The sequence below is a fragment of the Phyllobates terribilis genome, unplaced genomic scaffold (genome assembly GCF_046119375.1).
Source record: "Phyllobates terribilis strain yellow unplaced genomic scaffold, ASM4611937v1 Scaffold_13__5_contigs__length_258822181, whole genome shotgun sequence".
NCBI classification, from domain to species: domain Eukaryota; kingdom Metazoa; phylum Chordata; class Amphibia; order Anura; family Dendrobatidae; genus Phyllobates; species Phyllobates terribilis.
This window is the reverse complement of record NW_027362773.1, coordinates 25,328,674-25,353,347: the sequence shown is the minus strand read 5'-3', so window position 1 is coordinate 25,353,347 and position 24,674 is coordinate 25,328,674. Positions and strand designations below refer to the sequence as shown.

The following is a 24,674-nucleotide window of genomic DNA, read 5'->3' as shown; positions in this document are numbered from 1 at the left end:
GTAGGAGCCAGTATACTGTGAAGAGGGCTGTGTGACGACCAGCATACTGTGTGGAGGGCTGTGTGGGAGCCAGTATACTGTGTGGAGAGCTGTGTGGGAGCCAGTATACTGGGTGGAGGGCTGTGTGATGGCCAGTATACTGTGTGGAGGGCTGTGTGGGAGCCAGTATACTGTGTGGAGGGCTGTGTGGGAGCCAGTATACTGTGTGAAGGGCTGTGTAGGAGCCAGTATACTGTGTGGAGGGCTGTGTGGGAGCCAGTATACTGTGTGGAGGGCTGTGTGGGAGCCAGTATACTGTGTGAAGGGCTGTGTAGGAGCCAGTATACTGTGTGGAGGGCTGTGTGGAAGCCAGTATACTGTGTGGAGGGCTGTGTGGGAGCCAGTATACTGGGTGGAGGGCTGTGTGACGACCAGTATACTGGGTGGAGGGCTGTGTGACGGCCAGTATACTGTGTGGAGGGCTGTGTGAGAGCCAGTATACTGTGAAGAGGGCTGTGTGGGAGCCAGCATACTGGGTGGAGGGCTGTGTGACGGCCAGTATACTGTGTGGACAGCTGTGTGGGAGCCAGTATACTGTGAAGAGGGCTGTGTGACGGTCAGTATACTGTATGGAGGGCTATGTGGGAGCCAGTATACTGTGTGGAGGGCTGTGTGGGAGTCAGTATACTGTGTGAAGGGCTGTGTAGGAGCCAGTATACTGTGTGGAGGGCGGTGTGGGAGCCAGTATACTGTGTGGAGGGCTGTGTGGGAGCCAGTATACTGGGTGGAGGGCTGTGATGGCCAGTATACTGTGTGGAGGGCTGTGTGGGAGCCAGTATACTGTGTGGAGGGCTGTGTGGGAGCCAGTATACTGTGAAGAGGGCTGTGTGATGGTCAGTATACTGTGTGGAGGGCTGTGCGGGAGCCAGTATACTGTGTGAAGGGCTGTGTAGGAGCCAGTATACTGTGAAGAGGGCTGTGTGACGACCAGTATACTGTGTGGAGGGCTGTGTGGGAGCCAGTATACTGTGTGGAGAGCTGTGTGGGAGCCAGTATACTGGGTGGAGGGCTGTGTGATGGCCAGTATACTGTGTGGAGGGCTGTGTGGGAGCCAGTATACTGTGTGGAGGGCTGTGTGGGAGCCAGTATACTGTGTGGAGGGCTGTGTGGGAGCCAGTATACTGTGAAGAGGGCTGTGTGACGGTCAGTATACTGTGTGGAGGGCTGTGCGGGAGCCAGTATACTGTGTGAAGGGCTGTGTAGGAGCCAGTATACTGTGAAGAGGGCTGTGTGACGACCAGTATACTGTGTGGAGGGCTGTGTGGGAGCCAGCATACTGTGTGGAGAGCTGTGTGGGAGCCAGTATACTGGGTGGAGGGCTGTGTGATGGCCAGTATACTATGTGGAGGGCTGTGTGGGAGCCAGTATACTGTGTGGAGGGCTGTGTGGGAGCCAGTATACTGTGTGGAGGGCTGTGTGGGAGCCAGTATACTGTGTGGAGGGCTGTGTGGGAGCCAGTATACTGTGTGAAGGGCTGTGTAGGAGCCAGTATACTGTGTGGAGGGCTGTGTGGGAGCCAGTATACTGTGTGGAGGGCTGTGTGGGAGCCAGTATACTGGGTGGAGGGCTGTGTGGGAGCCAGTATACTGTGTGAAGGGCTGTGTAGGAGCCAGTATACTGTGTGGAGGGCTGTGTGGGAGCCAGTATACTGTGTGGAGGGCTGTGTGGGAGCCAGTATACTGGGTGGAGGGCTGTGATGGCCAGTATACTGTGAAGAAGGCTGTGTGGGAGCCAGTATACTGTGAAGAGGGCTGTGTGATGGTCAGTATACTGTGTGGAGGGCTGTGCGGCAGCCAGTATACTGTGTGAAGGGCTGCGTAGGAGCCAGTATACTGTGAAGAGGGCTGTGTGACGACCAGTATACTGTGTGGAGGGCTGTGTGGGAGCCAGTATACTGTGTGGAGAGCTGTGTGGGAGCCAGTATACTGGGTGGAGGGCTGTGTGATGGCCAGTATACTGTGTGGAGGGCTGTGTGGGAGCCAGTATACTGTGTGGAGGGCTGTGTGGGAGCCAGTATACTGTGTGAAGGGCTGTGTAGGAGCCAGTATACTGTGTGGAGGGCTGTATGGGAGCCAGTATACTGTGTGGAGGGCTGTGTGGGAGCCAGTATACTGTGTGAAGGGGTGTGTAGGAGCCAGTATACTGTGTGGAGGGCTGTGTGGAAGCCAATATACTGTGTGGAGGGCTGTGTGGGAGCCAGTATACTGGGTGGAGGGCTGTGTGACGACCAGTATACTGGGTGGAGGGCTGTGTGACGGCCAGTATACTGTGTGGAGGGCTGTGTGGGAGCCAGTATACTGTGAAGAGGGCTGTGTGGGAGCCAGTATACTGGGTGGAGGGCTGTGTGACGGCCAGTATACTGTGTGGACAGCTGTGTGGGAGCCAGTATACTGTGAAGAGGGCTGTGTGACGGTCAGTATACTGTATGGAGGGCTATGTGGGAGCCAGTATACTGTGTGGAGGGCTGTGTGGGAGTCACTATACTGTGTGGAGGGCTGTATGGGAGCCAGTATACTGTGTGAAGGGCTGTGTAGGAGCCAGTATACTGTGTGTAGGGCTGTGTGACGACCAGTATACTGTGTGGAGGGCTGTGTGGGAGCCAGTATACTGGGTGGAGGGCTGTGATGGCCAGCATACTGTGTGGAGGGCTGTGTGGGAGCCAGTATACTGTGTGGAGGGCTGTGTGGGAGCCAGTATACTGTGAAGAGGGCTGTGTGACGGTCAGTATACTGTGTGGAGGGCTGTGCGGGAGCCAGTATACTGTGTGAAGGGCTGTGTAGGAGCCAGTATACTGTGAAGAGGGCTGTGTGACGACCAGTATACTGTGTGGAGGGCTGTGTGGGAGCCAGTATACTGTGTGGAGAGCTGTGTGGGAGCCAGTATACTGGGTGGAGGGCTGTGTGATGGCCAGTATACTGTGTGGAGGGCTGTGTGGGAGCCAGTATACTGTGTGGAGGGCTGTGTGGGAGCCAGTATACTGTGTGGAGGGCTGTGTGGGAGCCAGTATACTGTGAAGAGGGCTGTGTGACGGTCAGTATACTGTGTGGAGGGCTGTGCGGGAGCCAGTATACTGTGTGAAGGGCTGTGTAGGAGCCAGTATACTGTGAAGAGGGCTGTGTGACGACCAGTATACTGTGTGGAGGGCTGTGTGGGAGCCAGTATACTGTGTGGAGAGCTGTGTGGGAGCCAGTATACTGGGTGGAGGGCTGTGTGATGGCCAGTATACTATGTGGAGGGCTGTGTGGGAGCCAGTATACTGTGTGGAGGGCTGTGTGGGAGCCAGTGTACTGTGTGGAGGGCTGTGTGGGAGCCAGTATACTGTGTGGAGGGCTGTGTGGGAGCCAGTATACTGTGTGAAGGGCTGTGTAGGAGCCAGTATACTGTGTGGAGGGCTGTGTGGGAGCCAGTATACTGTGTGGAGGGCTGTGTGGGAGCCAGTATACTGGGTGGAGGGCTGTGTGGGAGCCAGTATACTGTGTGAAGGGCTGTGTAGGAGCCAGTATACTGTGTGGAGGGCTGTGTGGGAGCCAGTATACTGTGTGGAGGGCTGTGTGGGAGCCAGTATACTGGGTGGAGGGCTGTGATGGCCAGTATACTGTGAAGAGGGCTGTGTGGGAGCCAGTATACTGTGAAGAGGGCTGTGTGACGGTCAGTATACTGTGTGGAGGGCTGTGCGGGAGCCAGTATACTGTGTGAAGGGCTGTGTAGGAGCCAGTATACTGTGAAGAGGGCTGTGTGACGACCAGTATACTGTGTGGAGGGCTGTGTGGGAGCCAGTATACTGTGTGGAGAGCTGTGTGGGAGCCAGTATACTGGGTGGAGGGCTGTGTGATGGCCAGTATACTGTGTGGAGGGCTGTGTGGGAGCCAGTATACTGTGTGGAAGGCTGTGTGGGAGCCAGTATACTGTGTGAAGGGCTGTGTAGGAGCCAGTATACTGTGTGGAGGGCTGTGTGGGAGCCAGTATACTGTGTGGAGGGCTGTGTGGGAGCCAGTATACTGTGTGAAGGGCTGTGTAGGAGCCAGTATACTGTGTGGAGGGCTGTGTGGAAGCCAGTATACTGTGTGGAGGGCTGTGTGGGAGCCAGTATACTGGGTGGAGGGCTGTGTGACGACCAGTATACTGGGTGGAGGGCTGTGTGATGGCCAGTATACTGTGTGGAGGGCTGTGTGGGAGCCAGTATACTGTGAAGAGGGCTGTGTGGGAGCCAGTATACTGGGTGGAGGGCTGTGTGACGGCCAGTATACTGTGTGGACAGCTGTGTGGGAGCCAGTATACTGTGAAGAGGGCTGTGTGACGGTCAGTATACTGTATGGAGGGCTATGTGGGAGCCAGTATACTGTGTGGAGGGCTGTGTGGGAGTCAGTATACTGTGTGAAGGGCTGTGTAGGAGCCAGTATACTGTGTGGAGGGCGGTGTGGGAGCCAGTATACTGTGTGGAGGGCTGTGTGGGAGCCAGTATACTGGGTGGAGGGCTGTGATGGCCAGTATACTGTGTGGAGGGCTGTGTGGGAGCCAGTATACTGTGTGGAGGGCTGTGTGGGAGCCAGTATACTGTGAAGAGGGCTGTGTGACGGTCAGTATACTGTGTGGAGGGCTGTGCGGGAGCCAGTATACTGTGTGAAGGGCTGTGTAGGAGCCAGTATACTGTGAAGAGGGCTGTGTGACGACCAGTATACTGTGTGGAGGGCTGTGTGGGAGCCAGAATACTGTGTGGAGAGCTGTGTGGGAGCCAGTATACTGGGTGGAGGGCTGTGTGATGGCCAGTATACTGTGTGGAGGGCTGTGTGGGAGCCAGTATACTGTGTGGAGGGCTGTGTGGGAGCCAGTATACTGTGTGGAGGGCTGTGTGGGAGCCAGTATACTGTGAAGAGGGCTGTGTGACGACCAGTATACTGTGTGGAGGGCTGTGTGGGAGCCAGCATACTGTGTGGAGAGCTGTGTGGGAGCCAGTATACTGGGTGGAGGGCTGTGTGATGGCCAGTATACTATGTGGAGGGCTGTGTGGGAGCCAGTATACTGTGTGGAGGGCTGTGTGGGAGCCAGTATACTGTGTGGAGGGCTGTGTGGGAGCCAGTATACTGTGTGGAGGGCTGTGCGGGAGCCAGTATACTGTGTGAAGGGCTGTGTAGGAGCCAGTATACTGTGTGGAGGGCTGTGTGGGAGCCAGTATACTGTGTGGAGGGCTGTGTGGGAGCCAGTATACTGTGTGGAGGGCTGTGTGGGAGCCAGTATACTGTGAAGAGGGCTGTGTGACGACCAGTATACTGTGTGGAGGGCTGTGTGGGAGCCAGCATACTGTGTGGAGAGCTGTGTGGGAGCCAGTATACTGGGTGGAGGGCTGTGTGATGGCCAGTATACTATGTGGAGGGCTGTGTGGGAGCCAGTATACTGTGTGGAGGGCTGTGTGGGAGCCAGTATACTGTGTGGAGGGCTGTGTGGGAGCCAGTATACTGTGTGGAGGGCTGTGTGGGAGCCAGTATACTGTGTGAAGGGCTGTGTAGGAGCCAGTATACTGTGTGGAGGGCTGTGTGGGAGCCAGTATACTGTGTGGAGGGCTGTGTGGGAGCCAGTATACTGGGTGGAGGGCTGTGTGGGAGCCAGTATACTGTGTGAAGGGCTGTGTAGGAGCCAGTATACTGTGTGGAGGGCTGTGTGGGAGCCAGTATACTGTGTGGAGGGCTGTGTGGGAGCCAGTATACTGGGTGGAGGGCTGTGATGGCCAGTATACTGTGAAGAAGGCTGTGTGGGAGCCAGTATACTGTGAAGAGAGCTGTGTGATGGTCAGTATACTGTGTGGAGGGCTGTGCGGCAGCCAGTATACTGTGTGAAGGGCTGTGTAGGAGCCAGTATGCTGTGAAGAGGGCTGTGTGACGACCAGTATACTGTGTGGAGGGCTGTGTGGGAGCCAGTATACTGTGTGGAGAGCTGTGTGGGAGCCAGTATACTGGGTGGAGGGCTGTGTGATGGTCAGTATACTGTGTGGAGGGCTGTGTGGGAGCCAGTATACTGTGTGGAGGGCTGTGTGGGAGCCAGTATACTGTGTGAAGGGCTGTGTAGGAGCCAGTATACTGTGTGGAGGGCTGTGTGGGAGCCAGTATACTGTGTGGAGGGCTGTGTGGGAGCCAGTATACTGTGTGAAGGGCTGTGTAGGAGCCAGTATACTGTGTGGAGGGCTGTGTGGAAGCCAATATACTGTGTGGAGGGCTGTGTGGGAGCCAGTATACTGGGTGGAGGGCTGTGTGACGACCAGTATACTGGGTGGAGGGCTGTGTGACGGCCAGTATACTGTGTGGAGGGCTGTGTGGGAGCCAGTATACTGTGAAGAGGGCTGTGTGGGAGCCAGTATACTGGGTGGAGGGCTGTGTGACGGCCAGTATACTGTGTGGACAGCTGTGTGGGAGCCAGTATACTGTGAAGAGGGCTGTGTGACGGTCAGTATACTGTATGGAGGGCTATGTGGGAGCCAGTATACTGTGTGGAGGGCTGTGTGGGAGTCAGTATACTGTGTGGAGGGCTGTATGGGAGCCAGTATACTGTGTGAAGGGCTGTGTAGGAGCCAGTATACTGTGTGTAGGGCTGTGTGACGACCAGTATACTGTGTGGAGGGCTGTGTGGGAGCCAGTATACTGTGTGAAGGGCTGTGTAGGAGCCAGTATACTGTGTGGATGGCTGTGTGGGAGCCAGTATACTGTGTGAAGGGCTGTGTGGGTGCCAGTATACTGGGTAGAGGGCTGTGTGACGGCCAGTATACTGTGTGGAGGGCTGTGTGGGAGCCAGTATACTGTGTGGAGGGCTGTGTGGGAGCCAGTATTCTGGGTGGAGGACTGTGTGACAGCCAGTATACTGTGTGGAGGGCTGTGTGGGAGCCAGTATACGGTGTGGAGGGCTGTGTGGGAGCCAGTATACTGTGAGGAGGGCTGTGTGATGGACAGTATACTGTGTGGAGGGCTGTGTGGGAGCCAGTATACTGTGTGCAGGGCTGTGTGATAGTCAGTATACTGTGTGGAGGCCTGTGTGACGGCCAGTATACTGTGTGGAGGGCTGTGTGGGAGCCAGTATACTGTGTGTAGGGATGATTGGGGGCCATTATACTGTGTGGAGGGCTGTGTGGGAGCTAGTATACTGTGTGGAGGGCTGTGTGGGAGCCAGTATACTGTGTGGAGGGCTGTGTGGGAGCCAGTATACTGTGTGTAGGGATGATTGGGGGCCATTATACTGTGTGGAGGGCTGTGTGGGAGCTAGTATACTGTGTGGAGGGCTGTGTTGGAGCCAGTATACTGTGTGGAGGGCTGTGTGGGAGCCAGTATATACTGTGTGGAGGGCTGTGTGGGAGCCAGTATACTCTGTGGAGGGCTGTGTGACGGTCAGTATACTGTGTGGAGGGCTGTGTGACGGCCAGTATACTGTGTGGAGGGCTGTGTGGGAGCCATTATACTGTTTGGGGGCCATTATATTGTGTACGGTGGTTGTGATGGGACATTATACTGTGTGTAGGGATGTGTAGGGGCCATTATACTGTGTGGAGGGTTGTGTGGGAGCCAATATACTGTGTGTAGGGATGTGTGGGGCCCATTATATTGTGTGGCATGGCTGTGGTGGGCCATTATACTATGTGGAGGGCTGTTTAGGGGCCATTAAACTGTGTTGTGGGACTGTGGAGAGCATCATAATGTGTGTGTGGTGCTGTGGGGGCCATCATAATGTGTGAGGGCACGGTGGGGTCTTCATACTGTGCATGTGGAGGATACTGTGGCGGAATTTACAGTGAGGGAATCATACGGTGTTTGGGGGGCATTTTTGTTGACATCATACTTTATGATGACCACAATAAGGCCACGTGCACACATTGAGTATTTGGTCAGTATTTTACCTCCGTATTTGTAAGCCAAAATCAGGAGTAGAACAATCAGAGGAAAAGTATAATAGAAACACGTCACCACTTCTGTATTTATCACCCACTCCTGATTTTGGCTTACAAATACTGCTATAAAAACTCACCAAATACTCAAAGTGTGCACGTAGCCTTAGGGGCATTAGTAAGCACAGACACTTTGTAAGTGCTGGAATACATGGACCTCTGTCTGTCTTTAAGGCTATTTTCCCACAATGAGCTTTTGGTGAGTTTTTGATAGTGCAGATTTTCTACACCATTCCTGACCCCATGAAGTAAAATAGATTACTTGCATTTTTTCGAAAATGTGCAGAATAAAAAACTCACCGAAAACTTATTGTGGGAACGTAGCCTAAAATTCCAGGCCCCATGATTTCTATTCATGCCCCTGATAACAGCTGAGCAGTTTTATTATTATAACTGCTATTTAAGTGCAAAGAATGTGAAGCCAATAACAATCGGTTTGAAAACTGCAATATTATGTGATCTTTCCATTCAAATGTTTGTGGAATGTGTCAGCTGGGAATTGGCAAATTAATAATAATGAGTATTTGTAGCTGTAGAGATACCCCAGCACTAAGCATTACTGACACCCACAGATATGCAGAGGCACACAGAAAGAAAGTAATTGTATGTTCTAGGATATATTACAAGGTTATTCTCCCCTAGAAGCATTGTTACATTATCTACTATCTATGCTTTCTAGATAGCAGAAACATAAAGCAATAAAGAATCCCAGATCAATCAGCTCCTTAGCTTTCCCTCCCTTTGTTCCTGGAATCTATCACAGTTTGATGTCACTTATCTGCACTAATTCTGACTTCGATCTTACATATCTACAGTATATGAAGATGAAAGAGATTTAGTAAAGATCTATTTATACCTTGCAGTTAGTTTTTTTAATTCTGGCAATTAAATCTTTACCAGGATCTCCTTTGTTCTATATTTATTATATCATTGTCTTCTGGGGCTGCCTCAGGCACTAGATACAGGTGTGCGTGGTACGTCTGCACCTATAAGGTGGCTCCTCTGTGCCAATTGCCATCATTATGTGACGCCTCGCTCCCGCTCGCTGGCCCTACCCTGAGAGATGGGGGTACTCGGAACCGGGCCTCCTGGTGTACGGTGGATGCAGTCGTGGCCTAGGCCCGGCCGTGCCCAGGGTCGTCACAGTAAAAATAAGGGGCCAGGAGGGACGGTGGTAATTGAGTGGATTAAATGACTACGCCACCTGTGGAGTCTGGTGGTTCGCCACAGCGCTGCGGCAGCCTCTGAGGCGGGATGTAGTGGCAGCAGAAGATGGTACTACTCCTCACAGGTGGAGCAGGGCCTCAGGGCAGAGAAGACGGATCAGGGGAGTCGTAGTGGGTGGTGCGGTGTGGTGTCGCGCTGAAATAAGGGACCGGAGGCAATGGATGCAGCCTTCCAAGCTTTACTCACGTTGTTAGGTGTCAGCTGCAAGGCTTCTGCTTGCTCCTCACGGCGCGCTGCGGCCACCAGGAAGGGGTTCAGCACACTCCGGGTAGTTCGGGTGCATCAATCAGGACCCCCTGCACCAGAGTGTTCCTAGACTTTCCCACTAGGTCCTCTCCTGTCCGTATGTGGTGCGTGTTACAAGGCTGGGTCTCCTTCTGGCTATACACAGAACAAGGGTACGGGTGGCGACTCCGCTCCATCCGTTACCCGGTGGGATCCTCCAAGCCTCCGGGCTTTTCTGACTAGGACATGAAGTAGCAAAGCCAGATATCGGGGGCCGGTACCCCTTTTGCAGCAGGAGTCCCTCTGACTAGGCCAGAATAGTGAGGACAGGTGGCGTATACCGCTCCGTCTGCATCATCCTGGGATCCTTTTGCCTGTGGAGCTTGTCTCCTCTGCTCCCCTCCAGGCCTTCTTAGGTAGGGACCTTGACCGGGTAGAGACAGCCGTTAACTCTAGCCCGCTCCTCGCCTCAACGCCAAAGCACGAGGACCGTGTATTCAGCTGCAGGTTCACACAGAAAGCCACGTTTAGTGATCCAGATCACAATCAAAGACCATAAGCCCAAGATGGCCGTTTATTAAATATGAATTTCGTGGTGTAACCTCTAAGTGCGTTCTCCACCCTCACCCACTACATGGTTCCCCCCTATCTTTTGGTTCCCCCCATCTCCTCTATCCCGGCTGGGGCAGCACCCTGGTGCATATTAGCCCCCCCTCAGGTGGGAGAGGTGTAGTGTTGGATGGATGGCTGAGTCCTGAGAGGTGCTCCACCCTTACCTCAGAGAGGAGATACCACACCTCGGTCTGAGGTGCAGTACCCCTGTGGCGACTGAACCCTCAGGGGCGCCACATTCCCCCCTGGTGAAACACAGCATGTCCGCGGGCTGGAAAGAGAGCAAATCATTGGTACAGACTTTTTATATGCTTTTATAACAATATAACTATCTTCCCTTTATGGGAGGTACTTTCTTAAACGTTGCAGATTAAATAGTACAAATGTATAAAACTTAAAGGTGACATTATGCATGCATGGAAGACATTAAAGAGACATTATGCACGTAGACAATTCAGTAGAAAAATAGAAAAAGAGTCAGTTCAGCAGCAAGAGGGACCTGTCCCAAACCCTCAACGTAGGCCCTGGGGTGGCTGCAGGGCATGGAGATCCTGAGTTGGACCTCCAGGAGAGCCACTCCAGACAGGTTTTGCTTCTGAGGTCTGAGGTAGTAGTAGAGCGGTTTTGCATAAAACCAATAGGGAGCACCTAAAGAGATGCAGAACTATTTACAAAGTGAGTCTGTCTACTGCCAATGTCCGCAGGGACAAATGTCTCTATAAACCGGGAGGAAAAACATAATTAACATATTAAACGAAACTGACAACATGTCAAACTTAGAGGTGCAACCTCCGGGGCTGCTCAGTCCAGGTATCTCCACCGGAGAAAAGGCTCGTTCTTCCCTACGGACCCCTGCGGCAGGCGCGCAGGGGTCTCACCCTTGAACACTCGGTGAACGTCCAGGGCGTACCAGCCACGCACCCCGTGGTGGCGGGTGTATGTCACCAGATCACCCGGGTAGAGGTTCCGGCCAGGATGTCCCTTCTTCAATTGTGGCTCCACATCACGACGGCTCACAAATACGTCATGGGCAAACTGAGGGCTCCGTATGAAGCCCCATCCTGCCTCCTGGTGGAAGCGGACTATCAGCCCTTCCTCCCGGGGGCTTGGACGGGCGGCCTCCTCCTGGCGGGCCTTAGACTTTGCGGCCTTTGCGCACACCTCCAGGCGCTCGCAGCGAATCCGCCTTTCCCGTCGCTCCTTGTCGAATTGGAGGAGCTGCTTTCCACACATCTCCTCCCTCCTCCGCGCTTCAGCCCGGGTCTCCTGGTGGAAGTGACGCGCCCCCTGGGCCTGTGCTGTGCAGGGGGATACCCGGAGCCGGGCCTTGTGTAGAATGCTGGGGGTTGTAGTCTCCGTGTGGCGGTGACCCGGTCCGTGCCCAGGGTGGTCAAACCAGTGGCAGTCTTAATGTATAGCAAATGTCCGACTACGCCACCCGTGGATTGCGGTCAGTGGGGACCGCCGCTGCGCTGCCGACCGCTGAGGCTGATGTTGTTTGCGCAGCCGAGTATGGGATAACTCCCCACGGGAGAAGTATTGCCTCAGGGCAGCTAATGTAAGAGATGATGGGAGTGATGGTGTGAGGGTCCCAGTGCTAATGGTGCTGGTGCGGCAAGGAATCACAGAGACGTGAGGTGCAGTTCAGGGTCTTTACTGATGGTACAAGGCAGACCCTCCCGGGAGTACTGGCTAGTATAAGGGGCCTGGTCAGTCTGCGAGCAAGCAGGAGTTCCCCTGGCCAGGTGGAGTTGTAGGCCTCCCCGTTTATCTGCACTCTTCCTGGCTACCTTGCTGTCAGCGGTTACAAGTAGCCCACATCCCTGAGTATACCGTGTGGTGCTCACCCGTATGGCTGGTGACTTGGGGCCTTCTGTTAGCCTCCGCTCCTGGATGGCAGCGCTGGTCCCTTCTTTGTGACTGAGTCTCCGGGCTTCTATGGCCAGAGGACCTGGAATCCCCTGCCGGCTGGTTTCTGCTGCTGGGTATATATCAGTCCCCACAGCCTCGGACTCCTGTGTCCGGTTTTAGTAACTTCAGCCAGGGCGAGCTATATCTCTGCTCACAGCCCCTGGCCTTCTGCCTCTGCTCCTACAGAGCTCCTGTTCTCACTTTCCCTCTCCAGGCTCTGACTGCTCTGCTTGTTCTGCAGGCTCTGTCTCTGTCTGCAGCTTCACTCCCTAATCCCGCCCCAGACCCAGTTTATAAGGGAAGATTCCTCCCCTCCCAGGTCTGGGTGGGCCGTGTTGCATGTTTAGGGCTCCTGACCAGAGAAACCTCCCACTTGCTCTCAGACATAATATCTCTATTACTGTGGTAACCAGACCCCTGGGGTGCCACATTCCCCCCTAGTAAATTTTAGTACTCCGGGACTAAACACATTTTTAAAACATAATAACAGGGTATAAACAATAACACGATAAAATATTTACAAGAAGCTTTAGTTTTTTAAAGGTCACGGCGTATCCGCAACCGGGTGTCCATATCACCCAAGGTGAAGTTTTTGAAACAAGAGGGTGTCCATGTCACCCAAGGTGAAACTTTAAGCGAAGTAGGGGACCTGTCCAAAGCAAACCCCTTGCGTTGTCCTTGGGCGTGGCTGCAAGGGTAGACTAACTACTTTGGGCCGCAAGGAGGCCACGCCAGACAGGTTTTCTCTTCCGCGGCCGTCTTCGCAAGAGGCACCAAGGTGCAACTATCTACAAAACTGTTCCGGTTATCCAGCGTCCATAACTTGTTAGTCCATAAAAATCTGCAGGGTAACTGAGAAACATAATTAATAACAGGCAACAAACATAAACCATAAACAGTTAACAGATAAATTCACAGTGCATTAGTTTAGATTTTCCAGCGAGCGGGCATCTGACCTCTAGTGACTCTAGTGGACCTACGGAGCTCACTAACTGGTCCTGCACTACAGGGTGTAGGAGGTGTTATGGGTAAGCTGGGCAGCTGTCTGCGCACTCTTTGGCTCACTAGGGGCACGGCAGGCTCACTACTAGCAGAGGGTTGATCCTCCTGTACTGCTGGTGTGGACTCTTCTGCCTCTTGGGCCGGCTGCTCTTCCAGCTCTACCGGTTCCTCTGTAGGCACTTGCGGGGCTGGCTGGAGAAAGGTGAGGACGGGTACCACGACAGCGCCGTTTACTTGTGTCCAAGACCGGGGGAAGTCTCCGAGTACGGTACTGATCATTTCTTCCCTTTCCTCTGCGGGTTGAGGGTTTCCTTGATCTTCTTCAGGGCTTTGCAGCTGCTCGGGACACTTCTTCAGGTGGTCTCTGGAGACAATGGCTGTGGTTTCTCCTCCATCCTTACTGATTACGCAGATTTTTGGGTTCTCATGGCTTGATGGCAGTACGGTGTACGGGTCCTTCTCCCACTGGTCGTCCAACTTGTGGAGCCGCCTCTTCCTCTTCAAGACCTGCTCTCCAGGCACCAGGGGAACAGCGGGAGCATACTGGTTATAAGCCTTCTCTTGCCTTTCTCTAGCTTGAGACAGACTTCGCTCGACGCTCTCCTGTACTTTCCGATACTGCTGCTGCCGTTCTGTATCCCAGTCTGCCTCTGGCGAGGTGTCCTCAGGCGTCAGGACTCCCATATCCAGGTCAATAGGCAGCTTACCAGGTCTTGCTCTCATTAGGTAAGCCGGGGTACAGTTGGTGGAACCTACAGGGATGTGGTTATACAGGTCCACCAGATCGGGCAGTTTCTCAGGCCACAGACTGCGTTCTTCCAGGGGCAATGTTTTTAGCAGATCTATCACCACCTGGTTCATCTTCTCGCAGAGTCCATTGGTTTGAGGGTGATAGGGCGTTGTTCTTATCTTCTTGCAACCATACAGGTTGCAGAACTCCTGGAAGACCTCCGCTTCGAAGGCTGGTCCTTGGTCTGTCAACACTTGGTCCGGGTACCCATGTGGACGGCAGAAGTGCTGCTGGAAGGCTCTAGCTGCTGTTTGAGCCGTTAAGTCCTTGACCGGGACCACCACCAGAAACCGGGAGTAATGATCTACGATTGTGAGGGCGTAGACATACCCAGATCTGCTTGGAGCCAGTTTCACATGGTCCAGGGCTACCAGTTCCAGTGGCTGTCTGGTGATGATGGGCTGCAGGGGAGTCTTCTGGCTGGCTCGGTCTTTTCTTCTCAGGTGGCACGGGCCACAGTCTCTGCACCACCTCTCGATGGCTCCTCTCATGCCTACCCAGTAGAACCGTTCACGCAACAAGAACTCCAGCTTCTTCCATCCGAAATGCCCTGCTCCGTTGTGGTATGCCTCCAGAACCATAGCCGCGTCTCGTCTTGGGACCACTACCTGCCAGGTCAACTCATGTGTTCGAGAGTTAACCATTCTCCGGCACAGCTTCTCCCTGTAGGGGAACAGCTTACTTTTCTCCTTCCACAGTTGCTTGGTCTCCTCCGGAGCATCTGGGTCAAGACGGGCATCGGCCTGGGTCAGCATTTCCTTCACCAAATGGACTGCGGGATCACTGTCTTGCGTCTCCGCCCAGTTGTAGTGGGGCAAGGGATTGAACGTCATGGAGCGCCTGTCCTTCACATGGTGGGAATACAGGGTAATACCATGACGGTGGAACGCAGGGAGCTCAACTTCTTCCAGATCTTCTGGATCTTCCCCTACGTCCGGTAAGTTCGGCATTCTAGGCAGGGCATCCGCGTTGGCATTTGAGCGTCCTGCCCGGTATTTGATGGTGAATTCAAAGTTGGACAGGCGGGCCATCCATCTCTGTTCCAGGGCAGCGAGCCTTGCAGTGTCCAGGTGTGTCAACGGGTTGTTATCCGTGTACACGGTGAATTTGGAGGAGGCAAGGTAATGCTTGAAACGTTCGGTCACTGCCCACACTACTGCCAGGAACTCCAGCTTGAATGAGCTATAATTCTCAGGGTTCCTCTCCGTGGGCCGTAGCTTTCGGCTGGCGTAAGCGATTACCCGTTCTTTCCCTTGCTGGATGTGGGACAGTACGGCTCCTAGCCCGATGTTGCTTGCGTCCGTGTGGAGGATAAAGGGCTGGCTGTAGTCTGGATATGCCAGGATTTCATCCCCCGTGAGGGCCATCTTCAGCTGGCAGAAGGACTCCTCTTCCAGCTTTTCCCACCTAAAGGGCGGCTTCTGGTTTTTGGCTTTCCGAGATTGACCTATCAGGAGGTCCTGCATAGGGGCTGCCATTTTGGTGAAACCGGGAATGAATCTTCGGTAGTAGCCTACCAACCCGAGGAACTGCCGCACTTCCTTTATGCTGGAGGGTCTTGGCCAGTCCTTAATCACGGTGATCTTATCAGGGTCAGGAGCCACTCCGTCAGCACTCACCACATGTCCCAGGTATTGCACCTTTGGTTTCAGGAGGTGACACTTGGAGGGTTTCACCTTTAGGCCGTAGTTTGCCAGAGCTTTGAACACTTCTGCCAGGTGTTTCAGGTGGTCCTCGTAGGTCTTGGAATAGACGATGACATCGTCCAGGTATAACAGGACCGTCTCGAAGTTCCGGTGTCCCAGACAGCATTCCATCAACCGTTGGAAGGTTCCTGGTGCGTTGCAGAGCCCGAACGGCATACAGTTAAATTCGCTGAGACCCATCGGGGTGGTGAATGCGGTCTTCTCCCGGTCAGCCTCTGCTACAGGAACCTGCCAGTACCCGCTAGTGAGATCCAAAGTAGAGAAGAAGTTAGCAGATTTTAATGCAGCTAAGGACTCTTCTATCCTTGGTAACGGGTACGCATCTTTGTGTGTGATACGGTTGACCTTCCTGTAGTCTACACACATTCTCATGGTGTTGTCTTTCTTTTTCACTAAGACTAGTGGAGCTGCCCAGGGGCTACAGCTGTCCCTGATTACCCCAGCCTCCTTCATGTCTCTAAGCATCCCCTTGGCGTGTTGGTAGTGTGCCGGGGGTACGGGTCGGTATCTCTCCTTTATGGGAGGATGGTCTCCCGTGGGGATGTGATGTTCTACCCCCTTTACTCGCCCGAAGTCTAGCGGGTGTTTACTAAACACTCTCTCGTACTCTCAAACCACCCGATAGACTCCCTGTTTCTGGTGTGAGGGAGTGGAGTCAGTACCCAAATGTAGTTGATGACACCAGTCCTCCATTGGTTTCTTAGAGCCGTTACCTTCCTCTGGTTGAGATGGAGGCAAGGGTTCCACGGCCTGTACAGAGTTCTGGTTGATGGTGAACAATTTGGCTAGCGTGGCATACCGGGGCAGGTGTACTTCTCTCTCCCCGATATTTATGATGCGAACGGGCACCCTCCCATGGCGTACATCGACCACCCCCCGTGCTGTCAAAATGGTGGGCCTACTGTCTGAGTAGACGGGTTCTACCATTGCTTGGTAGTCTCTACCTCTTAGACAAATAGCTGCCCGGCACCAAATCATCATCTCACTTTTTGGGGGCATGGCAATAGGGAACGGGTCACATATTCTCACGCTACCTATCTCACCACCAGATAGTTCCACCTGTTGCCGCTTCATCAGTGCCCGGATCTCTTTTTGGAGCACACGCTGCTGGCCGGAACTGGCGTTCTTGGCAACCTGCTGTAAAATGAGAATCACCTCTGCAAGACAATTTTCAATCACATTAGTTCCCAAGGTTATTCTAGGGTGACTCTCATGACGGTCTATGTCCACTATAATCAGTCCTTGTGCCGCCAGTTCGACTTTACCGATCTTAATGGTCACCTCTTTGAATCCCACCTGCGGCACGGGCTGACCATTGCTGGCGATGATACTCAGGTCGTCATCTGGGTAGCGGGTTATGTCCGAGTCATTCCAGTACTGTTTAAAGAGCACGTACGGGATGGTGGTCACCTGTGACCCAGTGTCTAGTAGGGCACTCATAGGAATGCCATCCAGTACCACAGGCAAGATTGGACGTCCCCCTACGTATTTATCACGCCAGTTTGATGGGCCTGATGGTCTTATGCCTGGGGGTTGGCCCTCTACCCCAGGTTGTGCCCGTTTAAATGACAGTACCTTGCCACATGTCCGGGTTGATTGCAGCGGCGGCAGATGGGTCGTCCGTCCTCGTTGTATCTGTCGCTGGGTCTTCCTCTGGCCGGTGGGGTCCTCCTCAGTCGGTGCCACGGGACGTCCTCCGGTCCGGATGCCAGCTGGATCTTTCCTGGAGAAGAGACCTGTAAAGACTGCACAGTTCTGGTTAGCGCGGCAACGCTCTTAGTCAGCTCTTGGACCTGATGGTGCAGGTCTGTAGCCGGGTCACTGTTTAAAGCCTGCGCATCAGCTCCCACAGGCCCTGCAGACAAGGGCGCCGTCTCCTGGTGGTAAGTGATAGCAGGGCGCCTGTGGGTCACAGCGCCACCTGGTGCCGGTTCTCGGAGCACCCGGATGGCTCTGTCCTTGAACTGTGCAAAGTCCAGGTCAGGGTCCTGTAAGGCCATTGCCCGCAACTGGGTTCGGTGGGCATTGCACAGTAGACCCTCAATAAATTGTTCAGTCAACAGCTTATCTTCATTTCCCACGCTGTCAGGGTCTGCCTGCTTAATGGCTCTCAGGGCCTCTTGTAGGTTTAGAGCATAGTCTCTTATACTCTCATGTGCCCGCTGTTTACACCCGTAAAATCTGAGCTTTATTTCGGCTGAGGTGCGGGTATCAAATGTGTCTTTCAGCCGGGCTAGTATTTCTCTGACAGTCCTCTTCCTCCCAGGTGGCCAGGACTTTACCTCCCTTTGGGCTGCCCCGATTAATTGGGCCACCAGGATGCTCACTTTTTGCTCTTCTGTGAGGGGGTACACCTGGAAGAGGCTATCCAGTCTTTCTCTAAAGTCATTTAGAGTATGTGACTCCCCTGAGTACTGGAGTAGCCAGGTTGCCCCCGGGATATAGGGCATGGTGAATGGCATGACTGCTGCAGCGGTTGCGCTGGCGGTGGCTGTGGCAGTGGAGCTCCCCTCGGTATCCGGCATCCTCCTCCCCCCTAGTGGACCGTGGCCTACCTTGCGATGCTCTTCTTCCGTAGGCCGCGGCTCCGCAGTCGATCGTCGGGGTTGAGGACCTGGCGTCGCGCTCCGATGACGTCAGCGTCGCTCTTCCTCCCTTCCAGGATCTTGCGCAACGTCAGAGCGTGGGGCGGAGCGTGGGGCGGAGCTTCGGATCTCGCGCGCTTTCGGCGTCCACGCCCCTCTTCTTCCCGTGCGGCGTCCCGAAGATGGCGTCCGAAGGCGGGAAGCAGCTGCGGATGGCGGGAAGAAGGCAGAAGACGACGGGAAACGGTCCAAGATGGCGTCTGATGGCGGGAATCGGCTCCGGATGGCGGGAAACGACTCCGGACGGCGGGAAACTTCACCACAGGTAAGTATAAAAGTCTCTTTTTCAGGCACGCAGTACCCGTTGGTTGCGGGCACGAAATCCTGCCGACTACGCCAAAGTTGACGCGCCCCCTGGGCCCGTGCTGTGCAGGGGGATACCCGGAGCCGGGCCTTCTGTAGAATGCTGGGGGTTGTAGTCTCCATGTGGCGGTGACCCGGTCCGTGCCCAGGGTGGTCAAACCAGTGGCAGTCTTAATGTATAGCAAATGTCCGACTACGCCACCCGTGGATTGCGGTCAGTGGGGACCGCCGCTGCGCTGCTGACCGCTGAGGCTGATGTTGTTTGCGCAGCCGAGTATGGGATAACTCCCCACGGGAGAAGTATTGCCTCAGGGCAGCTAATGTGAGAGATGATGGGAGTGATGGTGTGAGGGTCCCAGTGCTAATGGTGCTGGTGCGGCAAGGAATCACAGAGACGTGAGGTGCAGTTCAGGGTCTTTACTGATGGTACAAGGCAGACCCTCCCGGGAGTACTGGCTAGTATAAGGGGCCTGGTCAGTCTGCGAGCAAGCAGGAGTTCCCCTGGCCAGGTGGAGTTGTAGGCCTCCCCGTTTATCTGCACTCTTCCTGGCTACCTTGCTGTCAGCCCACGTCCCGGAGTATACCGTGTGGTGCTCACCCGTATGGCTGGTGACTTGGGGCCTTCTGTTAGCCTCCGCTCCTGGATGGCGGCGCTGGTCCCTTCTTTGTGACTGAGCCTCCGAGCTTCTATGGCCAGAGGACCTGGAATCCCCTGCCGGCTGGTTTCTGCTGCTGGGTATATATCAGTCCCCACAGCCTCGGACTCCTGTGTCCGGTTTTAGTAACTTCAGCCAGGGCGAGCTATATCTCTGCTCACAGCCCCTGGCCTTCTGCCTCTGCTCCTACAGAGCTCCTGTTCTCACTTTCCCTCTCCAGGCTCTGACTGCTCTGCTTGTTCTGCAGGCTCTGTCTCTGTCTGCAGCTTCACTCCCTAATCCCGCCCCAGACCCAGTTTATAAGGGCAGATTCCTCCCCTCCCAGGTCTGGGTGGGCCGTGTTGCATGTTTAGGGCTCCTGACCAGAGAAACCTCCCACTTGCTCTCAGACATAATATCTCTATTACTGTGGTAACCAGACCCCTGGGGTGCCACATTAGCCTATCAGGTCCCCCCCCTGGTTGTCCCAGGCCATCTCCTCCGCTGCCGAGCAGGCGACCGGAGGCGCTGGCAGTGGTTACAGTAGGGGTTGCTGCAGGTCCTCAGGTAACGCGGACCAGTCCGGGTTGGAGCTGGGAGTCTCCTCAGTAAGGGCAGGAGGTTGGCCGGGAGTCGGGAGACACAGCAGGCCTCCGGTGGTGGCGGTAACTTGGGCCTCCAGCTCCGGAGCTAGAAGCTGCTCCCACTGAATGGCGCCCGGGGACAGGAGTGCCGGCATGATACTCAGGAGAGGTACAGTACGCCTTGCGCCTGGGACGGGGATTTCTTGCTTTCCCGCTCCTGGGCTGCACGAGGCCTCCTGGGTTTCCTCTGTCTGGGCTACGGTTCCGCTGGACAGGCTTGCAGAGCTCTGGCGGTGGGCCCGAATCTTGCAAAGCACCTCCTCTCGCCACTCTCCAGAGACCAACCGTTGCACCTCCGCGATCCTCCTGGTGAGGTCCTGCGCTTCCTCGCGGAGGAACTCGGCTTCCTCCGGGGTCAAGTGGATTCCTCCCATGCCACGGAAGGTAGCAGCTTGTGGGCCAGCATCGGAGTTCCTCTCCTGCACTGCGTCCATTCTCGCTGCCGGGTGTGGCGAGTTTCGGATTGTTGCGGCCACACCTCGTTGTTGCCTTCGTCTCCTCCTCTTTTCGGGGCGGCTCCAGGGCGGCTGGCTGACGGGCACTCCCAGGGACATCCCATCCGTTTTGACAGACATCCCTACACGGACTGTCTCTGCTGGAGGGGGCGGTCTGCATTTTTGGCGCCATTGGGGAGCCAGGCCCACGATGGGAGGTGCTGGGTTGCTGTCCTTTCTGCACATAATGGCGTCCGTTCTTCTTAGGCGGGCGCCACATGGAATGTGAAACAACAGTCTTTTGGTAAAGGCACACAGTACCCGGTAGCAATGGGGACAATTTCTTCCGTTTCTGCGGGAACGCAATCCTGCCGACTACGCCAGGTTCTGTGACGCCTCGCTCCCGCTCGCTGGCCCTACCCTGAGAGATGGGGGTACTCGGAACCGGGCCTCCTGGTGTACAGTGTATGCAGTCGTGGCCTAGGCCCAGCCCGTGCCCAGGGTCGTCACAGTAAAAGTAAGGGGCCAGGAGGGATGGTGGTAATCGAGTGGATTAAATGACTATGCCACCTGTGGAGTCTGGTGATTCGCCACCAGCACTGCGGCAGTCCTCTGAGGCGGGATGTAGTGGCAGCAGAAGATGGTACTACTCCCCACAGGCGGAGCAGGGCCTCAGGGCAGAGAAGACGGATCAGGGGAGTCGTAGTGGGTGGTGCGGTGTGGTGTCGCGCTGAAATAAGGGACCGGAGGCAATGGATGCAGTCTTCCAAGCTTTACTCATGTTGTTAAGTGTCAGCTGCAAGGCTTCTCCTTGCTCCTCACGGCGCGCTGCGGCCACCAGGAAGGGGTTCAGCACACTCCGGGTAGTTCGGGTGCATCAATCAGGACCCCCTGCACTAGAGTGTTCCTAGACTTTCCCACTAGGTCCTCTCCTGTCCGTATGTGGTGCATGTTACAAGGCTTGGTCTCCCTCTGGCTATACACAGAACAAGGGTACGGGTGGCGACTCCGCTCCGTCCGTTACCCGGTGGGATCCTCCAAGCCTCCGTGCTTTTCTGACTAGGACATGAAGTAGCAAAGCCAGATATCGGGGGCCGGTACCCCTTTTGCAGCAGGAGTCCCTCTGACTAGGCCAGAATAGTGAGGACAGGTGGCGTATGCCGCTCCGTCTGCACCCCCTGTGATCCTTTTGCCTGTGGAGCTTGTCTCCTCTGCTCCCCTCCAGGCCTTCTTAGGTAGGGACCTTGACCGGGTAGAGACAGCCGTTAACTCTAGCCCGCTCCTCGCCTCAAGGCCAGAGCACGAGGACCGTGTATCTTCATTCAGCTGCAGGTTCACACAGAAAGCCACGTTCAGTGATGAAGACCACAATCAAAGGACCATAAGCCCATGATGGCCGTTTATTAAATATGAATTTTGTGGTGTAACCTCTAAGTGCGTCCTCCACCCTCACCCACTACATGGTTCCCCCCTATCTTTTGGTTCCCCCCATCTCCTCTATCCCGGCTGGGGTAGCACCCTGGTGCATATCAGCCCCCCTCAGGTGGGAGAGGTGTAGTGTTGGATGGATGGCTGAGTCCTGAGAGATGCTCCACCCTTACCTCGGAGAGGAGATACCACACCTCGGTCTGATGTGCAGTACCCCTGTGGCGACTGAACCCTCAGGGGCGCCACAATTACATACCATCACAACAATCTTCAGACATAGGCCAATGCCCCACTATCAGTATTTGGTCAATGTTCGGTCAGTATTTTTTCTCAGGAGTGGGAGCCAAAACCAGGAGCACTGGAACGCTTAATATCCGCATCACTGGATCTGTAAATGCTCATTCCATGTGTTTCAATGTGCGGATGGTACCCGGGTTTGAAGAAGAGGAGACTCTCCTCCGGACCCGGGTACCATAGTACCTGTAAAAAAAAGAATAAAATAAAAATTAAATATTATACTTACCTTCTGATGGCCCCCGGTGTGCTTGTTTTCGCTTGCCTGCAGATCGTGGTGGACTGAAGGATCTGCGCTGACGTCATTTAGTCATGTGACGGCAGGTCCTTCAGTGGACCAAGCCAGGACGGAGCGAATAAAGACTCCGGGGGCCATCAGAAGGTAAGTATATATTTATTTTTTTATTTTTTACCATTCTTTACGGTCACACTATATAAATCCATGCCGGTTGCATGGATTTATATAGTGTGACCAAGTTGTCAAGCACTTTCCAAGTGATGCTAAAATCGCTTGTCAACCCGCATGCGGAAATGCGTGTGAAGAACGCTTCACATCCGCTTGTCCCTGGCAGGAAAAATGCATGCGTTTTTACTGCCAGGGAGATGCAGAGACGCTCAGGAAAAAATCCGGAGCATTTCTGCATCGTGGGCACATAGCCTTACTCTTATTGTTCCTCACCTGGTTTTGGCTCCCACGCCTGAGAAAAAATACTGACCGAATACTGATAGTGGGGCCTTGGCCTAAATGAAAGCAACTGGCAAGCAGCATTTATGTTTATGTTAATAGGGCAGCATGGTGGCTCAGTGATTAGCACTGCAGCTTTGCAGCACTGGGGTCCGGGGTTCAAATCCCACCAACGACAACATCTGCAAGAAGTTTGTATGCTCTCCCTGTGTTTGCGTGGGTTTCCTCTGGCTTCTCCAGTTTCATCCCACACTCCAAAGACATACTGATAGGGTACGTAGATTGTGAGCCCCAATGGGGACAGTGCCGATAATGTCGGTAAAGTGCTGTGGAATTAATGGCACTATATAGGTGAGTAAAATAAATAAATAGTTAATGGGATCTTGTCACCTGGTCCATACTGCCCAGTAGTGTCACTACCAGGGGGTAGAGGGTGTGGTCGTCCGGGCCCCGCGCTCTGAGGTGCCCACCAGGAGCTGCTGCTACTATTATCTATATTGGCATGCACAGAATGCCGATATAGTTAATTTCTGCAGTAGAGCAGGGAGACATGATCTCTGTTCTATAACTGATGTTCTGTTCTGCGGTCTGCAGAACATCAGGTATGCACCAGCGCACACACTGGACTTCAGAGTCTTGGCGCTGGGACGTCATTGCACTGTGTCGGCACTCTGATGTCTTGTGTGTGCAATGACAGAGTGTTACTGGAGGATTCATCAGGATCCTGGATAAGGTGAGTATAGGATGTTTTTTCTTTTATTTAAAATGTGTGGTGGGACTGTTGAGGCATCATAAAGTATGATGTCCCTTCATACAATGTGGGGGCTTCTTTGGGCAAGCTCGGACTTACCCACAGGAGAACAGGATAATCCTCCTGTGGGCCCCTATGCAAGAGAAAGCCACTTTCCCCCAACATGAGCAATAGTTGGTCAATACATTAATTCACTACGTACAGGCAAAAGCAGGATCTCATCCTTCATTCAACAAACTACGTAGTTAATTTTTATATAGAAGCAGAAGTAAATTTGTGAAAGAGGGTAATATAATATTTGCAGGAAGCTGAGCAGTGGGCCCCCCAAGTCAATGTTACTGGTGGACCCTTGCCTCTCCAGTCCGACACTGACCCGAATACAGCATGGGAGCTCAAGCGGGGGCCCTTATTCAGCGGGGGACCTAATGCCGGGGACCTTATACAGCATGGAACTTAATGCCGGGTGCCCTTAGACAGCATGGGAGCTAATCTGGGGGCCCTTATACAGCATGGGAGCTAATCCAGGGGCACTTATACAGCATGCAACTAATGCCGGAGCATTTATACAGCATGGTAGCTAATGTGGGTGCCATTATACAGTGTGGGAGCTAATGAATAGTAACATAGTAAGGTAGGTTGAATAAAGACCTAGATCCATCCAGTTCAACCTTTCTCCCCCAATTGTACCCCCTACACTAACATACTAACTTACTGGGACTTGGCTCACAAATGTATTATTACCATTTTTATCATTGCTGCACTATTACAATTAAAAATGAACCCATTTATAATTTTTTAGTTAGTTTTATATTTTGTATTACTCTTGTGATTCTAGTAATGGTATTACTAAAATACCTATGCCTAAATCTGTTGATCCAGAAGAAGGCAAAAACCCCAGGACACATTCAGCCAATTTGCATCACAGGGAAAAATTCCTTCTTGAGCCCAGAAAAGGCGATCAGTCGTAGAAGCCTGGATCAAAACTAATTATGATACTAGTTATGTAATTACTATTATCGTATTAAATGTACTACTATAGGTGTAATATTTTGTCTAATTTAACTGTAGCCCACAATGTTATGTGTATCGAGGAAATTGTCCAGCCCTTTTTTGAAAGCGGTTATAGTGTTGGCCATTACTACTTCTTGTGGTCGGCATTCCACCCGTAATGAGTGCCCCCTGGTCCTTAGTATGGTCTTTGGAGGGAATAAGTCATGTGCTAGTCCTTTGTACTGACCACACATATATTTATACATGTAAATTGTAGCATCGGATTCTCTGTCCCTTGCTAGGCAGAGACGCCGTCCCTCTAACCTCCCTGCTCCTGGCGCGGTGTCCTCTAGCGCTTCTCTCCCCACTGCTTCCGGCACGCGCTCCTTCCCCAGCTGTGTGCTTAGGGCGCGCGCGCGCTCCCCCTCTCTT

General features: G+C 53.8%; 1 protein-coding gene across 1 annotated transcript in view; it reads right to left on the bottom strand.

Moving 5' to 3' along the window:
* LOC141174485 (uncharacterized) overlaps nt 1–20,094 on the bottom strand; it is a 35,392-nt gene extending 15,298 nt beyond the window's left edge. Inside the window, exons 1-2 of the mRNA XM_073659415.1 lie at nt 19,779–20,094; nt 14,690–16,008 (exon numbers count right to left, since the gene is read on the bottom strand). Coding sequence (XP_073515516.1) covers nt 14,690–16,008; nt 19,779–20,094 — 1,635 coding nt within the window. The remainder of the gene's footprint in view (nt 1–14,689; nt 16,009–19,778) is intronic.
* Between the last annotated feature and the right edge of the window lie 4,580 nt (nt 20,095–24,674).